At 39.2% G+C, this 14,665-nt stretch overlaps 2 protein-coding genes across 7 annotated transcripts in view; one reads left to right on the top strand and one right to left on the bottom strand.

Moving 5' to 3' along the window:
* The first annotated feature begins 17 nt into the window (after window positions 1-17).
* Window positions 18-2,125, top strand: LOC105569925 (protein D2-like). Its single transcript, XM_012026787.1, has 5 exons — window positions 18-490; window positions 630-739; window positions 1,058-1,178; window positions 1,578-1,791; window positions 1,865-2,125. Exons 1-5 carry the CDS (start codon window positions 472-474, stop codon window positions 2,001-2,003), a joined length of 603 nt encoding a protein of 200 aa, XP_011882177.1. The 5' UTR covers window positions 18-471; the 3' UTR covers window positions 2,004-2,125.
* A 145-nt stretch (window positions 2,126-2,270) lies between these two features.
* The window catches only part of LOC105569924 (alpha-1,6-mannosyl-glycoprotein 2-beta-N-acetylglucosaminyltransferase), a 26,911-nt gene continuing 14,516 nt past the window's right edge, over window positions 2,271-14,665 (bottom strand). For 4 of the 6 annotated variants that reach the window (XR_001009551.1, XR_001009553.1, XR_001009552.1 and 1 more), the window contains exons 3-11: window positions 10,745-10,774; window positions 8,405-8,485; window positions 7,578-7,761; window positions 6,546-6,968; window positions 6,148-6,457; window positions 5,286-5,597; window positions 4,196-4,446; window positions 3,390-3,695; window positions 2,275-3,314 (exon numbers count right to left, since the gene is read on the bottom strand). Coding sequence is in view for 1 of the 6 variants with exons in the window: in XM_012026786.1 (XP_011882176.1) it covers window positions 3,467-3,695; window positions 4,196-4,446; window positions 5,286-5,597; window positions 6,148-6,457; window positions 6,546-6,968; window positions 7,578-7,761; window positions 8,405-8,485; window positions 10,745-10,751 (1,797 nt within the window). In the remaining 5 variants the exon portion in view is untranslated. Of the gene's footprint in view, window positions 3,696-4,195; window positions 4,447-5,285; window positions 5,598-6,147; window positions 6,458-6,545; window positions 6,969-7,577; window positions 7,762-8,404; window positions 8,486-10,744; window positions 10,775-14,665 lie in introns of all 6 variants that reach the window. The other 2 variants (XR_001009555.1, XM_012026786.1) reach the window with 2 other exon arrangements.

Here is a 14,665-nt window from a genome sequence, read left to right as displayed (position 1 = left end):
TACCCAGTGAGAGAAATGGTTCGTCGAAACGATGTCGAAACGACGTCGAAATAACAATCGATTCGACATCGATCGACGAGTCATGTCTCGTTGAGTAAATGAAAAACTATTACCTCCACGTTTCTGATAATAACTTGACTCTTCGACCTTTTACATATATTTATCACGAGGACAGAACGTTTTATACAATTTTTTCCCCAGTTTGTGTCAAATTATATGTATACACCTTCACACATATTGCATGAACTAATCTTACGATCTGTGATATAACAAATTTTCTCAGGAAAAATCTTCACCACGAATGTTCTGTGCTGTACGCGTTAGCAATACATATACGATATTGGAAAGGCCGGTGGAACTGGCCTTCTAACACGCAAGCTGGTGGGGATACACCTAGCAATAAAACGTTCCGTCTCTGATCAGTTTCGTTAATATCACTGTTGCAGCTTGCTGAAAACAGTGCCACCAAAGATGAAGCTTTTGATATCAGGTTTGTTAATCCCGATTCTGCTGTTCCGTACTGATCTCATAGAGAAACTCACGGTATTTGATGAGTATCAAGCTTGGCGTTTCAGTGACTTAATACTTGGTGATTTTTATTCACGCGATAATTATATATGTTTCTACAGGAATTCTTCTCTGTGCCGTTGGTTTTTCGTTAGGCGATGTAGAGTCCGAATTTAAGCAGGCGAAAATCGAGCCCGACATCATAGACAAAGCACCAGTCGAGAAGATCGAGGTATGTGTTACCGAAAATGCATGGATACTCGCAAAACAAGAATTTAATCGCAAATTTGATTCACATAATCGACTGTAAAGTATTATTACTACATAATTTACTTATTAATTTTATTACCGTCTTATTTTTTCACCGTAAATTAATTTACATAGTTAAAAACTAGACATTCAAAGTGAAGTGGCTAAAAGTAAAAAATTATCTCAAATCGCGATCAAATTTAGAGATCTCTAATTTTTTGATGTAACTAACAATAAGATATTTGAGTTTGCAGTATAATATGTACCGCATGTTATCTAAAAAATATTTTGTACTACGTAGGTAAAATACGGCAAGAAGGTAGTCGATCTGGGAACCGAGCTGACGCCGACTGAAACTCATGAGATACCAGAAATACATTATAAACACGAAGGCGGAGTTCTGTACACGCTCGTCTTAACGGGTAAGACTCGACACGGTTGAATTAATAATCATAAAAGTATGCTGCAAGGATATGCGAAAAATCAATGCAACTCGAATGAGAGATCGCTTTGCTTTCTTGCGGCGAGTATTTTGTAAACCGCGAGATAACCGAATGCGAATAAAGACGCGCTATCCTCGATGACTTCAACTTTCACCATCTCGGAAACCAGTTTTCTCCACCGCCACTACTTGGCGACGCGCAGATTCTCTGGCATGTTAATTGTCAAGCTAAGACTTATGTAAAATATACAAACGTTTAAGAATCGTGTTACTAATATATTTGCGACTTGCATGTTTCCAATCATATCGCAATTATTCTGGTAAATTTTTTTTTTCGTAAAATTTATTCTTGCCAATCTTAAGGGACGTATTTTATTAGATCCTGATGTACCGAGGAGAGGAGGATACAATCGAGAATTCCGACACTGGCTCGTGGGAAATATACCGGAAGAGAACATAGCTAAAGGCGAAGTCCTGGCGGAGTATGTCGGTCCTGCGCCGCCGAAGAACACCGGGAAACACCGCTACGTGTTTCTGCTTTATAAACAAAATCAGGGTTCAATTACCTTTGACGAGAGAAGATTGAGCACTTGGTGAGGGAATGTGTGGTTGACGGCGCGACGTGCATTGTAGCCGGCTACTTAATAGAAGCTTATCTGATTACAGGGACGGAAGTCAAAGGAAGAGGTTCTCCATAAAGAAGTTTGCGGAAAAGTACAACTTGGAGGGCCCGATCGCTGGTAACTTTATGGTGGCGGAATACGACGACAATGTGCCCGCTTATCATAGGCATTTGAATCTTTAATTAACCATTGCATACGTATTAAACCTTTTCAGATCTAAAACATAAACATAAATTTCATATAATTTTAAATCTTGCATTGCATTTGATACAAGATCGTAAATAAAATTATAATAGGCAAATTATGTATATTTTATTTTTATCAAACCGTTCCCCGTCAAATAATCGTATCTTCTTGTGCATCTCTGCAAAAATGTAATTATAGACGGCAGAAACAAATAAAACAGTTACTTACCAGCAAACAAAGTGACCGTTTTTAACAGATTCTACTTACTTTCGTTGCTGTTGTTTTATTGTTATAAATATAAAAGGTACATGAGACATTCATTACGTTCGTATCCCCGAGGTCGTTACATGACGTTACTGCGCCTTTGAGGGCGTATCACTAGTAGTATGTGTGAATTCTTAATTTTACGAACTTATTCTCTACGATCGATTATTAAATACCTGCGGCTTTAATGGTACGTTATACACATTGACTAGAATATGATGAGCGCAATTCGTAATTCAGCTTACGAATCTGATAAACGCCCCTGTCGAGCGTAATAATATCTTAAAAAGAGCAGAAGCTAAGTCGGGAAGCAGAAAGTTAATTCCATCACGAAGTTACAGAAGTACAGGGTGCAGCCTTCTTCGTCTATGTATCGCCTTTAGGGTGACATGGCAATTAAATACGTAGCTGTTGCCATTCCCGCTGTCTCGTAGGCCTTTTAGAATATCGATAATCCATGTTTCAATCTAATCAAACATTGTCTCTCATATTCTCCCGCATAATCCTCGAGAATATTCGTCTCCTTCGATCCTTCGAACAAGTGCGCGTCACGTCGCTTCAAAACGCAATTGAAGAAACGCGACGTCTTATTACCGTACGCTTTTATCACACTATATTGGTAGACAGCGTAAAAATTAATTGAATAAATAAATCTTCTCGTCAATACTATAATAACGCGCTTCACTTGCAGCTTCTTCAGTGTCTTAACTATTGTATATCAGTACAACTGCACATAGTTTACCAGAGCGGCTAACTACTTATACCACGAAAAGCAGCATTTTTTTTCCAGAATAGCACCAATTTGAGCTCACTATCGAGTTGACTGATGTTTTCTCTCATTCATTACACTCAAGCATTACGTCCTGTCTCGAAGAAACGTCTAGTCATTTCTATTCGCACATGAAATATCCCGTTCGTGGCAGTGACGGCGGTCTTACATTCGCCTTTGATGACTGGCAGCGACGATATGTCAGCGCAATTCGAAACACGATTCGTTAGGACGACGGGGGATTCTTCAGTAATCCTTGCATCCTATCGGACATCTTTAAACATTCCATTAGAACGATATCATCGAGTGTACCTTCGGATTACCGTGACAGAACAGCAATGACAGATACCTGATAATTCAGTGACCGGCGGTTCGTATCACGATCGTATTGGAACCAATCGATATCAACGTCAAAACTTGTGGTTCTCAAGGCAAGACTAGATCTGGATATATGGTCATGTTCCAGCAAAGCTGATGATCTCGAATGTCTCCCCATCCGCCGTTGCCCTTCCGCAGTTTCGTCTTCTTCGCCGTCCCGGCGATCGCCAACGTTAATTGCGAGGGGAAGAGATGATTGCGCGCCGCGTTCAAGACGTTCTGGACCTTTGCTATCACCGCCGTCGATTCACAGTTATTCTTCTTATGATGCACCCCACTATAAAGAGAAGCATCCAATTAGCGGCAATAATCTTAACGCTACATTAGCGCTCGCGAATAACGACCGGGGGGATGCCTGGAGGGTGTCGCAAATGCGAGTTTAAGAGCGGTATTTAATAGTCAGATATTACATTTATTAGATACTCCGTAACTAACGAAATGTTCCTTACAGCATCTTTAGATAAATTCAGGACGATCTTGAATGTAAGATCTGACTATGGATAGAGGAAAGTCCCTTAATATGAGATAGCGGAGTTTCCGCTAAATTAATGGGCATCATCTATTGGCTCCACCATGAATTTATTGCCCTCGGAGTGAAATCTGTTTAGTGGAAAATTGATTGGTAGATCATGTAATCGTTGCGAAAAAAAGATTGGCGATTCAATTTGAAAACCTACAATCTCATATTAGACTCCTATCTCGTAATAGAGATTAACGTTCCCTCTACTGGTCTTATTCTCCCTTTGTGGGAAATAAGCGAAGGACTGGTATACTCGCCATTCTCCGATATGGAAGACTCTCGGAGCTCTCATCGTCATCGTGATCAGCCCGGATTCAGCGCGGGGCGCTATCCCGGCGCCCCGACTGGACGGCATGCACGTTTGCGCGATATACTGCAGACTCCAGTCCCAGTTGTAGTCGTCGTACGAACAAAACTGGGCCGCGCATTTCCGTAGCTTGTTCCACGTGACACGATTGAACGCCATGCCCATGTTGTGTTTGCTGGATATCCATGGAGTGACTTCCGCCTGTTTCAACAGAACGAAGATCATTGTTATCGAGCAACGGTGGAGAGACCACGCGATTTATTTCTTCTTCGTGTCTCTTACATCACATAAGATCTACTGAGGGGAAATCTAATCCAGACTACGTGCTTACAACTAAAGCAAACGGTTGAGACAAAGTCAGAATTTCAGTCGCGAGCATTTCCTACAGTACATCCTACCGGACACGAGGAACCCGAATTGCCGTTTATTCTTGCCAAAGACGTGGCTTGTGACTTGAGCCATGCGCGCGAAGGTACTTGGCACGCTCGCAGCAACAATCGGGCCGATTGCATTATGACTTTGTATCGTGCATGTGACGGTGACAGATGCTCGGAACGTGCACTACTGCTCGGAGGAAATGGAAATTCGTCTACAGAGGCATTCCACCTATTGCATTCGGCATGGCAAGAATATGTGTTGAACGTTGAATTGATACGTTACGTTCACCAAGTTCTTCGCCAAGTTCGCACAAAATTCGTTTACTCTCTACACGATAAAGAGCGCGCTTTTCCGGTCCTCTAATTCAACGTCAAACTGCCGGAGAGCCGCCGATCGATCGCCAGGCAATGCGTCCTTTGCTGGCTGGATCGATGCGAGTCGGTGGAAGTGAGGCGTGCAAAATTTGGCAACGTACAAAGTTTGCCGAGGGAAAAGATGGGGAACTACTTGCACTTTCCTAATAAACGGCGGAGGACGAAGCAAAAGAAAGAAAAGGAGGATATGTGGTGCGAGGCCAGGCGAGTAGAAAGAATCAAAGTATGACGGCAGGCGATTGGTTGCTGCTACTCGGGCGGGATTCGGTGGTGGATTCGATGGAGAACCTTCTGATAATGATTGTAGAGGCTGGGCAGGAGTTGGAAGGCCCACCCGGGCGCCGCTTGCAACGTGTGCGCGTTCTGATAGTAGGTGGATGAAACGCTGACGCCGCCGCCGCCGCCACCGCCGCCGCTGCTGACGCCCTTGACGGTACTCCCGTTACCGACGTTATTAACGCCGTCGCCACCACCGCCGGTGACGGTGACGATGCCGCCGAATCCGTTGCCGAGTTGCTGCCGCTGCGCCATCGCCGACACCTCTTGCCGCTTTAATCCACGCAGCAACTCCTTCTGCAGAGCGCTATCGACGCCGAGGAACTAACGATCGGGCGTGCGTGAAACATCGACACAGACAAACTAATGGTGAACATATGATAACGTCGGATACGCTTAACGTCGTAACCGTGCACCGATGCGCAACGCCGTGACATTTTCACCTTCGAGATCTCTCTCTTTCTGCGTGTCGAGACGGCGAAAAGGAAAAAAAAATTACGCTGTGAGAAAAGTACAGATGTCTTGTTTGATAAGCGAGGGGGAGTCGCGTTTATATTGGGTGTGGTGTATAACGCTCGCGCTAATTTTGCCAGATACTGTCACGCTACAAAGCGCCAGCGACAATGTACTCGTGCGCCAGTAAGAAAATCGCCGTTGTCGTAATACGCCTAATTATGATGGGAGAAATGAATGCGTGTGTGAGCCGCTAAACAAACGTCAGATCGTCTATGCGTGGTAGATCGCCTGTAAATGTGCCTCTCGTCAATGTACGCCCGCCCGGTGTATTCGTACGTACTTATTCTGTGCATGAAACATCGCGCAAAGCAGAATTACCAGTGTAACGAGTACGCTAAAGATACGGACAAGTTCTCACCTTACGACTAAAGTCCGTAAAATAGTTGTACGTCTTTAAATATGTACCCAACGAGAGAACGTTGCATCTCTCGCAGCTGAGCTTGCAAGTGCGCTCCATGAGTCTGAGCACGTGCAAGAAGTCCTCGGCGACGTAATGGTCCTCCTCGAGAAAGAGGACCATCCCGGTGTGGTTTCTCGTCACCGACAACTGATCGAACACCCTGTTCGCTTTCCACCACCAGTGATGCTTGGTCTGCGTGAACTTGGCCTCCCTGTAGTGACCGTACAGGTCTGGGTGTTTGGCGTTGGTGCATTTTAACTTTAAGGCCCTGCAATTCACGAAGGAGAGACAGCATTCGATTAAATTCACGGGAGATCGCTCGATAGATCGCAAACAGGCGAAGTGCCGCGACTTACTGTTCCTTGCGAATATTTCGCGGACAGTCGTTGGGTCCTTCGCCGGGAAACGTATGGGGATGAGTCTGTATGCTGTGCGGATAGAAAATCTGCATGACCCTGCAAAAGTCGACGCTTTGCACGAGGTAGTTGATATCCGGGTGCCAAATGTCGTGGCTAAATACGAGAAGGGCCTGCTCGATGTCCTTAGCTTGCGCCAGTGAGACGATAAGGTGCCGCAGATAAGTGAGCCGTGTGTGCACTTGGATGACTATAATTGGAGCATCGCTGGCCAACGGCCCGAACGCCTCCTCGTTGAACACTTTTTGCTCCGCATTCGCCCGCTCGATTTTATGACGGATTTCCGTGATCTCCAGATCCGTAAGTGCTCCCGAGCTAGAGTTCGCCAAGCTTGTCGACGAGTTACGTCCTTCCTTTAAAAATCTGAAAACAAACGTTAGCGGACAATGAAATAATTATCAAGATAATTCTCAACGTTGTTTTCAGCAATTTGAAACTTTCTCCTAAAAGTTAGCCTATTTATTTTATCGATAATTGAAAATCCTCCCCACTAAAAAGATAGTTTGCGAATAACAGTAACACCTTGCGAAAAATAGATTCGTTTAATTTTATTTTTTAAAGGAGATGATATCCGATATATATATATATACAATATATATATATATATAAAATTGAGAGATAAGTTTCAATTAAGTTCGCGCGCGTGTATAATAGAGGAAAGTCCTCTATTATGAGATAGGCTCTAATATAAGATAGCAGGTTTTTAACATCAAACTTTAATCGTAAATCTTTATTCACAACAATTACACGATCTAGCAATCAATTTTTCACTAAGCAGATTTCACTCCAAGGGCAATAAATTAACGATGAAACCAATAGAAGATGCATGCCTATTAATTTAGCAAAAAACCCTGCTATCTCATATTAGAAGCTTATTTTATAATAGGAAATTTTCTTCTGATAACAATATCTATGCTATTAATGTTGATAACAGCAACATTGAAGATAATTCTACGGAACCTGTAAGATTACCTGTGCAACTCTTGAGGTACGAGGGAGAAAAGCGTCTCGTTCGATGACGATTGCCCGGAATCATCTCGGCCCGTCAAACTGATCACGTGAAGCTGAAGCCAGAGGAACGTGGCCAGGAAGACGAACACAAGGGTCCTCAATAAAATTCCGCGACCTGATCTCGATCCTCCAGCGATCGCCGTCCCTAAATGATCATCGTTTGTTAAAGCTGTTTACGTGCGAGTCGTTTTTCTTGAAAGCGACGCGAGTTTAAGAGGATTCCTCGGCCATCTTTTTTTACCGACACAGTTAGCTAACTTCAATCACTTATATAAAATGATATTTTTAATTTCTCTTCGTTTTTTTACACAAAGTCAACTATCTCTGGCTTTGTCTTTATGCGTACTTTAATCGCGTGGAAGAATTTTGCAATTTCACAAAGCCAATTTCAAATTTAGTACGAACTACAAATTGAAAATTTCAAATACCAATATCTTTCTTATTAAACTTCTGAACTGAGTGTTTCAAGTATGAAAATGTTCTGCTGTGCGGTCCGCAACTTACCCTGGTATTATTTTGTGCATAAAAGCCGATAAAAAGAATTAAAGGCGCAAAAATTGTATTTGACGGTAAAAAAGATGTCTGAGAGATCCTCTTGAGGGCACTTTAATCATTGCTGAAGAAGTAAATCTAATCGAAAGATCAATCGTACAGACATCTGAGGTCTGTCAAATCGACCCTAATTAAAATAAAAGAAAAAGTTACTTTCACGTAGAAAACGTAATGTTGACACCGCATCTTCGGGCCGTACTTTATTCATGAATGACGTGGCACCGTTATAAACCTACCTCCTGACTTTTTCCTGGTATATTGTGTACAGCCGGGGTATTGCTTCGCAAAACCTTGTATGGTCGAGTCGTGAGCTTTTCCTGCGCATACAGATAAGTAACCGATAAACAAGCGCATATACAGGGTGTTATGTAATACCCGCATCAATGCTTATTGTGGGAGAGAGTGGACTAGACTAAGTCGAAAAGTCCTGTAGCACTTTGCAGGTTTTGCAATAGTTAATGAGTTATTAATTATTAAAAATCGCTGTCTTTGGCCGGCCCACTGCCCAATTCAAACGTGCGGCGAGATCGATCGATCGTTACAACTCTCTGCGCGCCTAGTAACGATCGATCGATCTCGCCGCACGTTTGAATTGGGCAGTGGACTGGTCTAAGACAGCGATTTTTAATAATTAATAACTCATTAACTATTGCAAAACCTGCAAAGTGGTACAGGACTTTTCGACTTAGTCTAGTCCACTCTATCCCACAATAAGCGTTGATGCGGGTATTACATAACACCCTGTATACGATAACGAACTAGTTTCCTTTTATCGCTTGCCGTTCCAACGCTTTTCCCTCAAGATTGCAATACTTTTGAACAGCAAATTGTAACAAAAATGTAACGTATCGTGCTTGAAACTGCATGGAACAACAAAGTTTCCGCTTAATTTCACGATAAACAATGTATGTATTTTAGGTATACTTTAACCATCACGCAATTATTCACGATATAAACTGGACTTACTCGTGATTATTATCACATGTTGAATTTATAAAATGATTATAGAATCGATATAGAAATATCAAATGTCACGAAATGATGTCATGTTATCATATAGAGATACGTAGAACTTCCTTTATTCTATGTCGAATATATAAATAATATTCAGAGTTCCAATTTTTTATATTTTTCTTAAGTATGACGTTAATTTATAAAACCTCATTTAGCTGGAATATTTTCTATATTAAACTGACGCCATATTTAAACGAGATATCCAAATTGAAATATCCGAATATTAATTTTTAATGCCCCGCTTTTCAAAACGATTTATGCTCTTCTATTTGGAAAGAACATTTTAATAGGAAAATACATCGAATGGCTGGCCGTTTCAATCGTTATATTTCAAGAGAATAAATAGTCCAAATTAAATCGCACGTTAAATATAATCGTGGTGCATGTATAATTACATACATTCGATAAATATCGCTGTGAGAAGTGCCGGAACAATGAGGCCGACATAATAATGCTCTACGCGTATGCAACGGAGACTCGTATTTGCACTCTTCGAATATTTGGCTGGCAAACGGTCACGTTGCCTGGAGCTCAATTTTACATCAGCGATACGCGTACTGTACAAAATTAAAACAATATTAGGAGTAACCTGAATCGCGCCGGGCGAACTGGGAAAATTGCAAATCGTGCCGCGATTTCTCAAATATTCAACGAACGTAAATTCATCGCGTTTACATAACGAATTTTATGAAACTCGACTGTGCATTATCATACGTAACGTTGTCACGGCGTGCATCATCTCATTTTACATGACGAGACACAGGTATATCGGTTTGACGAGCGCTCGTCGTGCGAACACGTCTTTTCATGTCACAGGATGGTGACATAAAAGTATCGCAAACTGTTTTCTGAAAAAACGTTAGAAATAAAATACCCCTCGAGGTATTTAAAAATAGAAATCTTTTATATGTATATATAGTGAATGAGTCGCTGCATCCAAGCACGTTTCAATAGTTTAATCCACCGTATCTGAAGGTTCGACAAAACCCAGATATTATAGAATACAATCTTCAGAATTTTACTTTGCGTTTGTCGTTGTAATGAATCCAAGTTCTAAAATAATTTTGACAATTTTATTGGCATTATTTAGGTCCAAACTTAATTTAAAATATATTAAAAGTTGATTACGACTGAAGTTCTTAAATTAGCAAGGGTTCAATTAATCCCGCTTTATCGTATATTTTTGCATCTTATTAATGCTGGAAAAATAGAACTGTACCACTTTCTTTAACTTAATTATCTTTAAATACAATATTTTATATAGATGAAGTTATTACTTTAAGTGCAAAAATATCAAGGTGAAGTAAAAACAAAAATTTGACGTGATATTTTATCCACAATATTATCTAGAATTGCCCAAAAAATGTTAAATTTACTTGTCCTATCTTTCTAAAAAATACGATAACTGTATTTTACTTATTTCATAAAATATTGCGAAAAATCTTAAAACATGAAAAAGAAATTTTATTACTAATGGTTTCTGAAAAAGTAGTTTTCGTTTTTCGACTATCTTGTATAACAGCGGTTAAAATTCGTTTTAGCCTTAAGCTATTTGTTCTCACCTTTCATAGTGTCATTCCTAGGAGATCGTCCTGAAACAAAATGCACGTGGTGTATTAGCACGTCGTGTCGAGAAACTCGCAGAATTGTACAAAGAAAGTTTAAATTACACGAGTGTAAATATTTACATACGAGAGAGGAAAAAGAAACATATTCTTTTTCCTCGCGTTTCCATCAAAGTATATGTTTCTACTAAGGACATACACATCGTTATTACTTCATAAATATTATATAAAAAGGTTTTTCTTTTAAACCCTTTCTATAGAAAATAATATTGGATTGACTGGCAAATTAGCATCTGATAAAAATTATGTCCAGAAAATCTGAGAAATTCTAAGAAACTAGGGTTTTCCACTTGTGGAAAATAAGATAACGAAAGATTCTGGAACGAAAGCGTAATTGTGTGTGGATTAAGATGTACGTGCACAGCATATATATAATATCGTTCTTGCATTTTTGTAAAACGTTGATACAAACTTTTCGGCTTCACAATAAAATCACGACACAAGGGTTTGGACGATCGCATGCTACGGCTTAATTAAATGTAAGTGTTACTAATCGGCACCGCCTTGCTGGCAGCACAGATAGCAATTATCACCGATGCCTGCCTGGCAATATATAACGTGCATGAATATCGTCAAATTACCGCATTGCTGCTGTTTATTGTCAACCACCGCGCAGATGTCTGTCGCGGATAAGAAACCTGCATGACGTTTTATTAAACACATCTTTTTCAATCGAGCTGCCATGAAATGTGACATGAGATACACGCGTGTGCATACCGAGTTTATATGGCAACGATGGTACTCTGCGATATTGCGGGTCCTGGATAGCTCAGTAGGAAGAGTAGAATTTGAATCTGGGAGCTTCCGCTTGCTAGGCAACAGCTCTTTCACTGAGCTATCCAGATCCATACTCGAGTCTCTTTTTGTTCACCTATTTACTTTATTTTATTGAACAAAGTAGGAATAGTATAAAGAAAGATAAGCACGTAGCTTCCGTGTGTTGAGATGTCTATGACGCATTAATGCTCCATTCACCTTCGCAGTCACAATGGAATGATGATACTATCTCTCTATTAAACTTCTCTACTGCGATGTTTTTGAATGTAGGTATATATGTACCTATTACTTTGCATACGAGAAATTCTCTTGGACTTTTTATCGGGATTAATAATATTGGATTGACTGTGGAGAAAATTTGTGTCACACCTCGAAAAGTTGATCTCTGAGAAATGTGGAAAGCTCCGGGAAAATGGGAAAATCTTCAAATAACGTAAAGAAGAAACGATAAAAGATTGTGTGACAAAAGCATTGTATGACTTAAGATATACGTACACAAAAGTATCTCGGATCTTTTGTAAAAGTATGCGGAGAGAATTTTTTCTTAAAATTTATCCTGAAAATCATGTAATCGTGGAACAACATGGCATTTTAAAGAATTTTATGGGAGTTTTTGAAATTTTACCATACACTTTACTAATAAAATGTATACTAAGTATAATTACTAGTAGAATGTATAGTAAAATTTCAAAATACTGTTATAAAATTCTTCAAAATGCCATATTGTCCCACGATTGCATGATTTTCAGGGTAAATTTTAAGAGAACATTTTCTCCATGTAGGCGCAATTTTTAAGCAACTCAAACTAAAATAATGGCACAAGAATTTAAAGGTAATAGCAATATGTGCTAACGCATATCTTAGACCGTCTAATTAAATTAATTAAACCCTGTGATTAATAAATTCGTCATGCAGGATTCACTTAAGCAGTAGAGTGTTCTTCTCGTTTGAATAATACGAAAAAGCTTTCGAGACAAGATGTAAAAGAAGCTAAAGAGGGCTGCCGTAGACTGAACCGTCTCAAATGACGCTTCTATATTTAATTGGACCCGACAATCCGCCATTTATTTCTTCGCAATCTCCTCTCAATCAATACCGGAAGAGCGTATCTTTTATCTGACGAATATCAACTGTGGATACCGCGTCGCGGATAAAGTTAAAGGTGCATTCGTTTACATACATATGCGAAGATGAACGTTCGACGAGCGACGAGATCGATAAAAAGCGAGCAAGAGAGAGAGAGATATCGTGCGGGAAGAGAACTGGTAAGCTCCGGACAAATAATTTCCAGCTTTTGCGTGAAATTCCACGCGCTATCTCTTTCTCCCTCTCTCTGATTTAGTCGTTATATTTATCGCGGCGACAATAAAAAAGCTCGCGGCTATGTACAAGACATCGCTTCTGTCGCTGCTCGCACGTGCAATCGTTGAATTTCGCTCGCGGATGTCTTCGATCCACCTCGCTTTTCTGGCACCCGTTCAACGCACGCCGAATTCCCTCGACCTGCTCGCTCTGCTCGAACAGCCAGTCGCGATTCCACCAGATATCATTTGACATTTCGATCGAGTGATAAGCGATTTGAAAAGACCGGTTTCGTGATTTCTGCTGAAATCGATATATACCGCGTCGATCGGGCGATACTGCATTAGTAATTATGCAACATATCAGATGTCTCGATATCGTATCGCCTTCATGTTACAAAAAAATTATTAACGTTTTTACTACACTGATAAAAAAAATATCTTCATCCAAAAAATATTAGTTTACTCAAGAAAATTATTCGTTAGGTGGCTCTTGAGAGCTTATTAACTTAAGTTAAAAAAATAATAAACAAATTAAAACATGCATTGCTTTAATTTAAGTATTTATTAAATATCAAAGAATAGATAATTGTAAATTAAATATATATTGTGCATTAATAAAAATTTTAAATTTAATTCTATAAAATGTTTACTAGATGTAATTTTCAGTTTTAACAAAAACAATTATTTCGTTTAATAAATAGTATTCTATATCTCACGAAATCTTTATTTGAATGTGGAAAATGTAATGATTTAAATTAATTTACTTAATATAATACATAGATTTACTTAAAATTTGATATTTTTCTTTAAATAGAATAAATATTTACTTCGGTATAAAAAAATTTTTAAGTAAATCTATTTACTTAGTTAAAAAAATTTTTTTGTCAGTGTAACAAAAATTTACGAGTCAAACGCGCCGTTTCTTCTGCTAGATTTAAAAGAGTGCTGTCACTCTTTTAATTTCAATATGCTTGTATTTTACAAGTCACTTACTGTCGGTTTCATTAAATTTATAAATTTCAGTCGTGCTCGTCACATTTCTTCAAAATTTTCCCGCTTGTTTAAAATTTCTAAAGAGATAATTCGTTTTAACGGCAAGAGAAAAACAAGATACGACAGACTGAAACACTCATATTGTATCGTCTGATACTGATATATTCCGTTACAGAGCGTGATTGCAAGATAACGATATCGATGAAAAATAAGCTGTCTTACTTGCACTGAGAAAAAAAAATAGTTGCAGTTACCACAATCTCACTATAATTTATAGTCATTTTTGGACCCAGCCATATTTTTATAATTCTTCCAACTACGTAAGTTATGGTTGACCTAACAATATATTATAGTTCTCATAGACACAATATTGGTCCATGCAACTTATGATATGGTTATCATAAACCAAAACGAGCTTTTAATTTGGTTAGGTATACTATAAATATTGCAATAACAACCACAAATAAAATTTCGAATAACTATATGTAATAGTAATTTCATTATATTCATTGGTTACATCACTTTGCACTCATAAAGAATAGTACAAGATAGCATCTTTCAAAGAAAAGATAAGCAATCTTATACGAATACGTAAACTTATCCGTATTTATAACACTCTAAGCGGTTTTTTACTTACGAGAGAGTCTTGTACCGCGCGTCCCTCTAGTGAAGACATTCCGAACCACTTCACTTTTGTTTACCATGCGAATAGTAAAGTGGATGATAGAAAGTATAGTTAAATTTACTATTATTGTACTTGCACCTACTATATAAAACTAGTTAA

The sequence above is a fragment of the Vollenhovia emeryi genome, unplaced genomic scaffold, assembly GCF_000949405.1.
Source record: "Vollenhovia emeryi isolate VEMERY1.0 unplaced genomic scaffold, V.emery_V1.0 DF939122.1, whole genome shotgun sequence".
Taxonomy (NCBI): domain Eukaryota; kingdom Metazoa; phylum Arthropoda; class Insecta; order Hymenoptera; family Formicidae; genus Vollenhovia; species Vollenhovia emeryi.
The sequence above is the reverse complement of the archived record's forward strand: the minus strand, read 5'-3'. Positions and strand labels throughout refer to the sequence as shown.